This window comes from Trachinotus anak, unplaced genomic scaffold (genome assembly GCF_046630095.1).
Source record: "Trachinotus anak isolate AG129_WGS33_773 ecotype Australia unplaced genomic scaffold, CSIRO_AGI_Tana_v1 ptg000015l, whole genome shotgun sequence".
In the NCBI taxonomy this organism is placed as follows: domain Eukaryota; kingdom Metazoa; phylum Chordata; class Actinopteri; order Carangiformes; family Carangidae; genus Trachinotus; species Trachinotus anak.
The window spans coordinates 8,805,947-8,819,221 of record NW_027273866.1 but is presented as its reverse complement, the minus strand read 5'-3'; the positions used below and the strand labels follow the sequence as shown (position 1 = coordinate 8,819,221).

Below are 13,275 nucleotides of genomic sequence, written 5' to 3'. Positions count from 1 at the left end.
CGTGTACAGCTGACTCCGCCGCCCCCCCCTCCTCCTGCTGCTCTACCCACCCCGCCCACCGGGACCGGCGGCAGCGGTTGCCAAACCGCCCCCCGGGACCCGCGCTGCGGACGCGGCCATGCCGAGCGATGACACTCAACAGCCGGACTGCCGCCTCGTCTCATCCGTCTCCAGCGTTTCACAGAGGAGTAAGATGCCGTGAGATTTCCCCACAGGCCCTCAACGACACCTGGTTGTGAGTGAACCGGGGAGGGGAGGGGGGGGAGAAAGGGTGATAACCGACGCGATGGTTCGGGTTGTAGAACGAGCAAAGGGGGGCACCTGGCGTCTTTTATGACCGGCGCTGGAGAGAGGAAATCACCGGTGACTGTGTGTGGAGTCGCGTACGATACCGGACCGACCGCAGCTCCCAAAAAAAAAAAAAAAAAAAAAAAAAAAAGAAGCGGTCTCTCAAACAGGTTGCTGAGATTTTCTTCCATCTGAAAGGTAAGGAGGCATCGTGGATTTACAGCCGTCCGTGCGCCACTTCACGGCTCTGCGCATCAATTTCATCCGCTTAATTGAGTAAAAATGAGGCCAATCAGTGATGTAACAGCTGGTAAATTGACCTCCAGACACCACTTCACTCAAACGTGAGCTGTGTTTGTTTCAGGAAAGTACTGATTTACGGTTTTTTTTTATTTTTCAAGGAGGTCGCATCCACTGTAGTTTGACATTACTTGCAATGATGTGGATCCTGAATTAATAACAATAGCCTAGTGGACGGTAAGGTGGGTGAAACAGATTTAACCCTTCATCCAACTCCTCCTTATGATAATTCAATATGCATTAGTCTGTTTGCATTAGGCTAACATTTGATTTGATTTGAATTTATAGACTTAAATGAACAAATATATGTTTGGTTTTGCAAGATTATGACCACTTTCATGCAGATTTCATGTTGTTTAGTGTCTTTCAGATTTCAGTGTACAAAACTGCAATCTGCAGAGCACAGGCCAGTGTGAGCAGTGACCGGGTGAATGTGTGAGTGAGGCGGTGGATGAATGCAGGAGTGATGAATGAATAGATTTATGATGTGAATGAAAACAGATCCATCTGACTGACTTTCTCGCCCCTTGCAAACAAACAGGCTCCTCTACCGTAGCTGCAGTGCTGACCACATCACTGCTTGGGCCTGAGGCGTCTCTCCACATCGTGGTTATTACTGATGTCATGCTTTTTTTCTTTTGTTTGTTTTGTTTTTTTGCATTCCCAGGGGGCTTTGCAGCACCGCCGAGGATGCTATCCCCCAGATGGTGACTTCTACAGGTAAGGTGTGTGTTTGTGCATCCTCCTGAACAATATATCTCAGACTTACCCATGCACACACTTTTTTTTAGGGAGCCAGCTATAAAGCTACAAGGTTGTTAAAGTAGTGTCTCTGATCTGTGCTCTGCACCTCAGGGATCTCGCTCTGGGCCAACTGTGCTCGCTTGTGTTTCAGCTCTTTTCTTATATCTTTTGCCATTTTCTGCACAGAATTCAGCCCCTGCTCAGTCCACCAGTCCAGTGCTTGCGTATTCAACCATAAGTGATCCAAAATAAATAATACTGAGGTAATTATGACTCCTGTTAGCCACTCCAAAGAGAGAAAGAGACCTCGAGCGAGTGTACGCGTTGTCAGTCATATGGAAAAAAAAACGGATGACTGAATTCCGTTTAGACTATTTGAAAATGAAATCATCCACTTTTCCTCCCCCTCCCCTTGTTTTTCCACTCCTCTGCTGCCTTTGTTCTGTCCTGCTCGGGGTGTCTCTGTCCTAGATGTGGATGTGTTCCTCTCCTCACACGCTGAGATGAGTGCTTTCAGAGGCGGACGAGGCAGAGAAGTCCCGATTTTACTACCTGGCTAAATTGCCCTGTGATGGAAAAATATTGTTAAAGGAATGATACTTGAATAATTGAAGCCCCAGGGCTTTAAAATTGCAGGGACTCGCTGTGATTTTCAGCACAAAGTCGGAGGCCACCTCAACGAAATATTCATATCATTATTTAAGAATGGATATATCAAGGAGCCACTCAGGTACTGCCACCCTCTCACTCCATCTCTGCCCTCGACTCTCTGCGTAAGGTCTCTGCTCCCCTTCTATCTTCTGTTGTAAACTCATCTCTCGGCTTCTCCATTTCCCATCTCTGAAAGGAATTTAAACTCATCCCGCTAATAACTTGATTTTGAACAATATCCTCTATCTAACGTTCTTGAATGGGAGTTCAAAATGAAACGCTTTCAAAGCTTTCCAAGATAATAACGTATTCACACAGTTCTATTCTTTTTATCTGCAATAATTTGCAGATTCCCGGTTCTTTAAATATGAAGATTTGCTGCTTCCCCCTGTTTTATATGATTGTAAACTGAATATTTTTGGATTTTAAACTGCTGATCAGACAAAACAAGTTTCCTGTAGACGTCACTTTGGCCTTGGGAAACTTGGGGTGTTCATTCTTTTCAGACATTTTAAGCTAGAGTCAGGAGATAGCTCTAAAACTTAACGTGCTTAAGATGGCGGAAACGGTGGGAAACAGCTCGTTGGCTCTGTTCCAAGTTAAGAAAATCTGGGGGTTTACAGGGAGCAGTGATTCCTGGACTCTTCATACGGCTGCCTGGCAATCAGCAGAGACTCCAGGAAGTCACTGCTCCCAGCCAAGAAATATGACCCCTGTGAAACCACAACCTGATGTTTTTAAACTTCCATATTTTCACAGATAAAAGAATAACGCGTACAATGTGTTAATTAGAGAGCTGTAGAGGTGGTGGTAGGAAGATTTTGTCGTTTCACCCTGTTTAAGGTCTTTGTGCTAAGCTAAGCTAATCGGCTGCTGGCTCCAGCTTCATGTTGAACGGACAGACATTAGAGGGGTATCAATCTTCTCATCAGCAAGAAAGCAAATAAATGTAATTCTCAAAATTCTGAATTATTCTTTTAACTTTAAACAGATAAATTGGGTTTTCTAATTCCATTTTCCTGGTTCAGTCGTAACTGCATCACAAGGGGGGGAAAAAAGCTCCAAATCTCAAAAACACAAATCATCACCACATCATCTCACTTGAAACTTCTGAGGGAAGCAGAGTTTTTATCTCTCTGGGTTTCGATCAGGGATAAAGGATGGGAGGGTTGGTGGTGGTCGTGTGTCTTTGTGCTGAATGTGGGTGAGTGTGTGTGTGTATGTGTGTTGGCTGACTGCTAGGATCGTTTCATTTCCCACAGAGAAAACAAATTAAAATGTGACACCTCCCTCAGCTGCCTCTCTCCTGCTTTTCACTGTGTCAAGAGACGACAAAACTGCTAAATATAGTCCTGCAAGTGGAGTGTCAAACCTCTCCACCTCTCCCTCAACATTTCCACCGTTATGAAGGCCGTAACTACATGATGCTCTGGCAGCTTGGACAAAGGTTTAATCATCTCGCCAGTTGTGTTTTTAAGTATCATTTCATATGCTACAGAAAGAGAAGACAGAGCGAGAGAGGAAGAGCGAGAAAAGGAAATATCGATTTGTGTATTAGCAGGGGGATGTGGCTGAAAACAATATCATAATTCATATTAATATGATTATATTCTGTCACAGCATGGAGATACACGCAAAATCTCATCAAACTGTCAAACTAATGCTCAATGAAATGAACTGTATTTCACTGTTTTGCATCACAACAAAGTTTTTTTTTTGAACACCGGAGTCATCAGCACTGTAGATTTAGTTATGAGTGTCAGTTTTAGTTATTTCCACTTGCCCGGTTTGGTACGTTGGAAAGCTCTCAATAATGTGATACCCATGAGTTTCAGCTGCCACAGGAATCCAGACAGAGGCTTGAATAAGAGCTTGAAAATGCTCTGTTGATTCAATTGGGAACAAAACAGTGCTCTGTGGTCATTAGAATTAATCTAATATTAACCCAGAATGCAAAAGTAAAATGATACCAGCTGCTGATTCCAGTTTTAATAGAGCGTGTTCTTTAATTTTAGCTTGCTTTTGCTGGCAAACAGATTCCCAACCTCTGTGACTGGATATTTGCCAAAGAAATCCTACTTGGAAGATAAAGTTGACTTCTCTGCTCATGTTTTAATGTGCACTAGCTTACCCCATTAACTTTTTTTTTTTTTTAAATCAAAGAACCAGATATTTTCTAATGCGAGAGGCCATTTATTTGTGCCATTTCATTTCCTTTTCCAGCCTTGGACGTGCTCCAGCTGTAAGTCACCTCACATTAGCTGTGCAGAAAATCAAGCAAATATTACCACATTGCATTAGGATGGTATGAACCTTCCACCACTTGGTCGTGACTCACAGTTCAGTTACTTTTTGTATTAAATCATTATTTAAGACTTATTTTAGATCTTTTCTAATGTGATAATGCAATAAGCTGATACCATCACCATGAAGTTGAATTGAAGTTCATTTTGAATTATCACCCTGCTCAGTGTTTTGAATTGAGTGGCAGTGCTGACTCTCTCACACGCACACTTCCAGGGTAGGCACACACACAAACCGCCTCTCATCACCTCTTGGCTACCTTCAAAATCCCTGCAAATCTCAGGGATACACATTTTCCTCGGGCCTCCTCTTGTACAGTGAGGAAGTGGAGCCTTTACTTACTGTCACTGAAGCCTATTTGACAGATACACACAGCATAACAGGAGTCTTCTGGTCACCTGGGACTTGTCCACTTAATGACTTTGAGGAGGTTTTTTTTTTTTTTTTTGTGTGTGTGGCGGAAATCAGATGCCTGTTGGCTCCTCTGAATCTTCCTCATCCCCCTTCATCCCTGTCACTTCTCCAAGTCAGCATCTGAGGATTTCTGGCAGATCCTCTAACTCCTTTCAGGGCACAGTTAAATCTAAGGATGGTTTATGTGTGTGTGTGTGTGCGCGTGTTTCCTCGGGCTTGTGTTTGCGTGTGTCTCCCGGTTGAATCAGACAGCTCTGAACCCACTGAGAGTCATACATGAACTGCTTTGGTTAAGATACTCTGACAGCGTTGGAGTTGAGTCTCCCAACCTCTGTCACTTGGCGTCTTTGTCTCTCCAGTCTGTTGGAAACTCTCTAATCTGAGGCTTTACCTCAACACTCCCTTTTCTAGCATAATTTGGTTGCATGTTAGTCAAAATCACTTATTTTTGGTTCCAGAAAGACTCCATTGCTTTGTCTGTGTTGATACACATCAGGGAAGAGCCATACATTTCTGCATAAATGTGCTACAGTAGCCTCAGCAGTCTAACACAGCTCTTAAACTGACGTGATGCTGTAGAGCAGGAGGGGGAAGATGTGGTGATGTGTCGCAAAAGAGGAGGATGGGATTTAAGAGTGAAAGGGAGACAGAGAGGGTAAAGAAGAGACAAGAGACATAAGGAGGACTGAGGAGACAGAGATAGTGAGCAAGGGAGGGAGGAGATGGAAAAATGTGGAGCAAGAGAGACTTCACATCGCTTTTAACGACATTAACGTGGCCTGTGGTGTATATAATTTAGTACGATGACGCAATGGAAGATACTGCACCGAGTGAGCTCACAAGAGAAGCTCATATGCTCATTTCAACACACACACACACACACACACACACATTTCTCTCTGTGATGTTGTTAAATTTGTCATACATTCATTTGTATTCAGTGTTAACTGATATGATGTATCATCCTAACTCTACCTTTTTTTGCAGTCACCGTGCTTTTTTGTCTCCGTTCAGACACTCAGAAAGCAAAAGAGACACACAGAGAAAGAGATCTCTGGCTGGGTTTGACTGAGGGAACATGTGGCTCCACAGCCAGGCAGCAGACCAAAACCACCCAGCCCTAAACTAACATTTGTTTTAATCCTCTGGCGGAGGTTCTCCAGTTATGACAACACAACAAGTGCCAGAACATTGAAACCATTTCATTAGGCTCCAAGACTAAAATTCAGCCTTGGGAGGCTCGTAGCTTTCAGAAAATTGCATTAATACACCAGTAATGAGAGAGAAACTTGAGTTTTTCTATCAGTTTAATTTAGATAATTAAATGTTGTTCTTCGACTGAGACATATCTGGATGATTCAGTTAATCAGCTTGCGCAGTGGATAAATAAAGTCGACTGGTGGTGTAATTACTTTAATGGCAGTGCTTAAAACGAATCTTTCTGCCGGAGCTTAAACATATAAATTAGTTTAAATTAATGTCAAATTCACGCATTTCACTTACTGATATAAAAGGCCATTCTGTCTGAGTGCATTAATGTTTAGAGTGTGTGGTGTTATTTGGTATTTTAATGTGACATATTCTGTATCTGTTCCCAACAACTAATTAACCACTTCCTGCCAGATAGACCTGTTTACAAGAAGGTCTGTTTCTTTACTGTGTGCTTTACTGTCATTTACAACATTTTCGCTCCTGTGTGAATCAGAGCTATTTGTTAAATTATTATTCCCCTGCAATACAAAAATTCAAATGAATTTTTGAATTTTGGTGGTATAGTAAATTTGTTTGTGCTCGTGATGCACGTATCAGTATGAAGCAAATCCTGTCCACACGATGACAATTAAACCTGCAACTCCGAGATGCGCTTTGGAATCGGTCACAGGCGACTGACATGACAGGGGACGCACGTACGCCTCAGACTTAGCATGCTGAAACTATACTGCACATATGCATGTAACACACGGGCCATATGGCTGGCGTGAACGGTCGGTGCTGCTGCACTCAGCATACTAATTCATCCTGACTGTCATTTTCTCATCCAAAGTGGTCCTGTTGGAATTCTCATGGAAGTCTAATTATGTTCAGTTTGCGCCTGTATGTTAGCTTATTCCAAGCCATATGAATTCCAGCTAATCGTTTTAAGTCATAACTGTGTCAAAGTCCCACATGTTAAATGAGGATTTGCTGCCTGTCTCTGCCTCATATCACTGTAAACTGAATATTTATGGGGTTTTTTTTTTTTGGACCGTTGAATAAACTAAATAAGCACTTTGAAGTACATCACTTAAGGCAACATGTACCAGTCACCAGTCATTATTTTCAACATTTGATAGGCCAAATGATTATTTGCCCTAATCAAAAGAGCAGATTGATCACCCATGAAAGCTCTGTATCTTTCTCCAGTTCACCAGTCCACCACCTCTTTCTCTCCCTGCAGGAGTTCCAGTGAGAGGAGGTTTTGAGAGTGATGCTCCACAGGCCTGTCATGGTTTCCTACCTTCTCACACTCCTCCATCTCTGCATCTCCCGCCGTCTTCTAATGTAGGTCCATCTATTCTGTGAGAGCTCGGACATTTCTGTGCTTATTTGTTGAGTTTGTGGGAGTTAGATGAGAAGATCGATATCACTCTTGTGTCCAGTATGGAGTTCAACTGGGAGGTGATTAGCTTACCTTACCATAAAGCCTGGAAGCAAGGGGAAAGCAGCTAGCCTGGCTCTGTCCAAAGTTCAAAAACACACTTACTAGCATCTCTGAAACTCACTAATAAACACAATGCATCTAATGTGATATGTTGCACTGATCTCTCTGAATGGCTGATTTTAAATTAGATGAATTCTTTATATAGTGGTTCATGTTGGATGAGACATTTTGACATTTTGAAAACAGTTTTCTGACACTTCCCAATATCCCTGACTCTGCTGGGTCTGAACAATGTGGTGGTGTGTTATTGTGTACAGACAAAAGAGCAAAAAGGGTATCAGCCATCTCATGTCGCTCCCAGAGAGAAAGTGAATATGTGCAGAAACAGAACGAGACCACAGGGCATGACGACTCGATGGTTGGATGAGAAATGAAAATAACGTGAACCCAACACAAAACCTTTGGGAGATTTTGGTTTAACGTGCTGAACAGCTCTCTCCATCATTTCATGTTTAATTTGTGGTCATGTCATTTTGGATTTCAGGATTTTATTCATTTTTATCTTGTGTGTCATTTTATTTGTCCTTTAACATCTTGGAAGCATGTTGGACATGCATGTTCTACCTTGCACTTTTAATGTCTGTAATCTATAAATAAATCGTATCGTATTGTCAAAACACCAAATTAGGGGCGAGTGGTGTAATGTCTGAGACTTGTAGTATTTTTGAAAGATTTATTAAGGACCATTGAAGCTGTTCTGCAGGTTTGTGGGGCCCCAGCATCTTACTTACACATTTAATGTTGTTTTTTTCCTTTCATTTATCACCCATCTGTATCTGTGAGGCCTGAAACAACCTCAGCTGTCTGATAACAGCTGCATGATAACCAGCTGGTTACAACATGTTTCATCAGTTGCAGTTACATCATGATGATACATGAATATACTCATTTAGCCTACACCGGTTATCATTGCAGACACTATAGAAACCTTTGTTGGACCTAAGTATGCAGAGTATTCTGCAGCAATACTGACATCCCGGTGTCTAATAGGCTCATTCAGAGTGTCTATTTCTCTGTCTTCAAATTTCCATCTCTGTCGGCCTCCATCTTCTTCCCTCTCTATTGCTTTCATCTCTCTCTGTCTCACTCTGAAGGGTTTGATGGAGAGCTGGTCGAATGTCAGCGGGAACTATTGTTATAACCGGAGGAATTCTCGCCGGAGTGATACTGCTGTGCATTGTAGCAGTGCTCTGTTACTGTAGACTCCAGGTATCGCTGTGTTGCTTCGTATGCATGAATTTGAAATTTGACAGGAGGATTTTCTTTTTAAGTAAAACATTTCAAAACTTTTTGCATGATAAAGCTTTAGATAGATGATCTATAAAAAACTGAGCTCAGTGATCTGTGAATATGGTGAAATGAGTGACATGAAGATTAGATTAAAAAATGAACTGATCCTAATCCTGTTGTGCATGCACAGTTTTTTTTATCTTTTGTTTCAAATGGTTCTTTTTAGTGTAGTATCAGTACACTATGATGTAATTTAGCCTTTAAATGTATTTTGTGTACAAAATATACACTCTGTTGTACAGTGCTCACTTAAATACAGTAAGCACTAAAGGTCTCTCTCTCAAACTCTCTCCCATCCACCTCTGCAGTATTACTGCTGTAAGAAGAATGGTTCTGAGGTGGACATGGGCTCCGTGGTGGGGGCGGACCCTCTCTCTCACTTTCCCTGCAACACCTGCAACGCTCTCGCCATGGACGGCGCCGCTATCACGCCCGTCTCTCTGGATCAGCTGGACACGGGCTCTCACCACAACCACTGCCCCACCTGTTCGCCGTACCCCCTCCGTTCCGGACTCACAGACAACATGCGTAACGGAGGGGAGCGGCTGGGCTTCCATACCTACTACGAGAACCCGTCCGTCTCTCTCCCCCTGTCTGCCAACCCGCAGGGCTCCGCGCCTCTGAGTTACTACAGTCCCACGGACATGTTTCCTCCCCTGCCGCGCCCCTACAGCACCCAGGTCTGACCTCTGCTGCACCATGATGACACACAGACACACGAAAGACTTTACTTTCACACACGACACTTACACATTGGGCACATGCCCTTTTGTTTGGGACTAAATTCAGGTGATGGATTACAATACAGCACAATTACACTCACTACCCACATCACTGCACATGCTCACTTCAGCCACAGATTTATCCAAGGGGGTGACCCATAAACTGAACAGAGCCTTGGTGTGGGCAACAAATCCACTGACCAGCCCTTTGAGCTGCAGACAGCTGATAACACGGTGTTAGTTGCCTCAGTTTGTTTCGTACATGTGCCACTAAAAATGTGTCTTTGGTAACTGGATAGTTACAGGTGTGAACTCACCTGCAGGTGGCTGGGAGATGTGATCACACATGTACTGTATAGTGTGAACACAAAATGGGCCCCGTGCACACTGGAGAGCCAAGTCGTTTTTCTTGTTTAGGTGCTAGGGATGCAAATTTGAAGCAGTTCCCATAAGCCATGTTAATGATCAATTACAGGTTATTGATGAAATACAGGATTATTTGCCCTGAAAGCTCATTTTAACAAACCCAAACCCAAAGGAATTATACACTTGTGTTATAAGAAAATAGTTTGATTCATGAATGAAATAAAACAAAATAACTTAGATTTAATTTAAATTTTTTGGTCACACTTTACATTCTGGGTTTGCTGTATTTTAGTAGTAATTATAGGAAAAGTAGGAATTTCCTTGAAAGAGAAGATGATGGTAAGAAAAATCTTTAACCCCAAGTAAATATTTATTGAGTTTATTATTGGTATTTATTATTATTGCTATTATTATTATTATTATTATCCGTTTATTATTGGTAGATTTATTCTCTACATACAGTGTGTTGAAATGTATGCTTGCCTGTTCACATTTTCTGCCTGTTCAGCTGATCTCCTAGCACTGACTGAATAAATAACTTATGTTAGCAATTCATGAGAGTTTACTCCTCGAACATAGTCTCTCTTTTCCCTATAAATGGCACCAAATTACAGCGAAAGTATCAGAAGATTGTCAGAAAATTACGCATCCATAAAAGAAAACAAATGTTTGTGCTTTGGCTCCACTTGCTGTTATTCCCATACGACACCAACAACAATTAAAAAGTTCAGGCACAATAATTCTACACAATTTACAGGAGCTCAGTTAGATTTGATTGGACATGCAAGGCACTTTAAAACAAAGGTCAAAAGACAGAAGCCTTATCAAGTTAATATATTGATCATTCATTAATTAATAGTAGTTTTAGTGCGACAAACATAGCTGGATTACATTACTTGATTTTTGTTTGTCAAACACCTTAGATGAGATGCTGAAGTCCATTTACCCAATGCAGGTTCTGAATCGCCACACAAATCCCCTTTTCATCCTTTTTTCTGTTTTTTCACACTTTTTTTCCCACACTTTCCACACACATGAACTCAAAGGTCAAGTCAAATTTTAGTTGCATTTCACAAATCACCAATTTACCTCCAGGGGCTTTACGTCTGAGCCGTGAGGTGAAATCTGATCACAAGGAGACATCACTGAAACACACTGTGATGAGAGGTATTAGCTGCCGCCTGTCGTAGCTTGATCTTCACTTTGTGAACACACAGTATCTGGTTACAAAAATACAGAGACTAAAATCTGGATCACTATCACTTCTTCAGTTTCTGTTTCTCCTTCCTGCATTGTCCCACGCCCCCCAGCGTTAACTGAAAGTCTCAAAAGCTAGTTCCCTCCCCCCACCCTCCCCAGCTTACTGTACATGAGGGCTAACAGTTTTTCTATTAGGTGTACTTGTTTGCCAGCTGTAGAAACTACTTATGGAGCTTGATAGTTTTTGTCCAGAGGAAAGACATGAGGAGCCAAGGAGAAGCATTTTTGTGCATCTTGCAATTATTTGAGAGAGTCTAGTTTCAGTTTGCTACAAAAAAAAAAGTCCGGTCCGCTAGAAGAGTTTGTTTACTTCTATTTTCACTTCTGGTTAACTGCAACTCAGAGGAGCTTGGTTCTGCAGTGTCTTCCCTATGAGCTGATGATGTACTAGACTTTTTACACATTGAGATGGACGAAAAGAACAAAAGTGTCCTCAGAGATGTTTTAAGCACTAACCAGATACTAGGATCATGTACCATATTCTGTTGAACCTGAAGCTTCAGTTTTTGTATCTATAAGCCATTATATCTGCTATACAGTACAGTAACAAGATGCAGTGTTATTCCACAGTATATGCCTGAATCTATATATTTTTAAGGAAAATTGTAGTTTTTGTGAAGGATGTCAGGGTTTAGGTGTGTTTTAGTGAGTTTGTACCAAATGTGAGCTTTTCCATGCTCTTCGATTGTTATTATTCTATCTCGATTTTAATTTGTGTTCCTGTGTGTTTTGATACAACAGAGGAACACAATGGGAAGAGAATGGGGAAATTACATTTGGAACTGGAAATTTACTTTATTCAATTATTAAACATTGAAAAAAAAATTTTTTTAAATACAAAAAATTACAATGGTATTTAGAATAACAGATTAAAGATTATCATTTAAAAGACATATTAAAGATATTTATTCTGTATATTCTCACATCACAAAGTTTCCACTGAGCTGTGAGCTTCATTATCACATCTCCTGACTTTCCTCTCCTCACAACTCATTGTCGTTTGGAAGTATGTGCTACATTATATATGTAAAATGACTTTTTGTCACCGCCACTCAGCCGACATACTCACTCACACACATTTGGTCCCTATAGTGTGGTGAAAGAGGTTTATTTTTAGTGCCCACTGGTTCTGTGTTTGTGGCAACACAAAGAGCACCATAGCTGTATCACGACTGACCTGTACGCCTTTTCTTTTCAGGTTCCCTGTTTCTTGTTCTGATGAAAAATGTATTTTTCAGATATTTCTGTATGAAACTAGAATAAGTTTTTGGTATATCCTAATACAGTAAGAAAAATCCACCGTGTTTCACAAAATGTATTTTTTTTTTTTTTTTTTTTTTTTAGGAAGAATAAATGTTTATACATCTTCCTGGACTTTTGGTCTGACTTACAATAATTTAGAAAGTCATTATTGAAATCACCGTTTCAGGTTTTTAAAAAAAAGAAAAGCACCGACATGTAGCGGGAAGCTCTGACAAACCACAGAGGGACACATTAAAAAGTTGAGCAAAATCTAAGACAGAAGTGAAAAATAGCAACTCATACAAGCTTAAGGGAAGGGAAGGGAAGTGAAACTTGGGCAAGACATGAAACTGATGTGTCATCTGTAATGAAAAAGAAGACAAGAAATTAAATGAGAGATTTCACGACGAAGTGAAAAATTGGGAGAAACTGCATCATGACGTGGGGTTGGGGGGTGGGTGGGTGGAGGTGCCGAATCCTCTTTGTTATTCTGCATTCATGCTTTGGTATTCTTTCGCTTTACCTGCTGGACCCGTTTGCTCTCCTGCCTGGCTGCTCAGCCCATTATAATAATAGAGCGACGGGCCTGTGTCACACAAACACCCGAGGGTGAAATATCCCAAATACCACATCATTTACTCCCTCCAGCCTTCATCAGCAGAGTTTAGTCGGCAGTCTGGCAGGTTCACGCAGCAGCCCTGCCAGCTAGGGTTAGAGTGTGAGTGTGTGAGCAGGAATAGACTAAAATAAAAGTGTAAGAAAAAAATAATTACAGGATCTCATTATCAGCAAATAAAAAAAATAAACAGGTGTTTGGGTGTGTGTGTGTGTGTGTGTGTGAGAGGGAGAGAGGGAGGGAGGGAGAAAACAGGTGATGTGATAAGAAAGGTGAGCGCTGTGGTGGGTGTGTCCAAGACTCGTTCTTTCAGACACTCTCCCAGGTCTCATATAAACCTTGTTGAACCTGTTACTGCCAATACACCTGTAAAACAC

The 13,275-nt window shown here is 41.5% G+C and overlaps 1 protein-coding gene across 4 annotated transcripts; it reads left to right on the top strand.

Annotated features, from left to right (window-relative positions):
- Positions 1-10,333, top strand: LOC139633254 (protein FAM163A-like). 4 transcript variants are annotated; one of them, XM_071498811.1, is made up of 5 exons: positions 1-486; positions 1,256-1,308; positions 7,139-7,242; positions 8,497-8,611; positions 9,001-10,333. In XM_071498811.1, exons 4-5 carry the CDS (start codon positions 8,519-8,521, stop codon positions 9,376-9,378), a joined length of 471 nt encoding a protein of 156 aa, XP_071354912.1. In that variant the 5' UTR covers positions 1-486; positions 1,256-1,308; positions 7,139-7,242; positions 8,497-8,518; the 3' UTR covers positions 9,379-10,333. The 4 variants fall into 4 exon arrangements, with proteins under 4 accessions (XP_071354912.1, XP_071354913.1, XP_071354914.1 ...); XM_071498812.1 differs by having other exon boundaries at positions 1,256-1,313; XM_071498813.1 differs by lacking the exon at positions 1-486 and adding an exon at positions 494-770.
- The last annotated feature ends 2,942 nt before the right edge of the window (positions 10,334-13,275 follow it).

Excerpts from the sequence above, each read along its gene's own strand:
- LOC139633254 (XM_071498811.1), top strand. The coding sequence starts at position 8,519 with ATGTCAGCGGGAACTATTGTTATAACCGGAGGAATTCTCGCCGGAGTG. Across the intron at positions 8,612-9,000 it reads TCTGTTACTGTAGACTCCAG|TATTACTGCTGTAAGAAGAA; the intron begins GTATCGCTGTGT and ends CCACCTCTGCAG.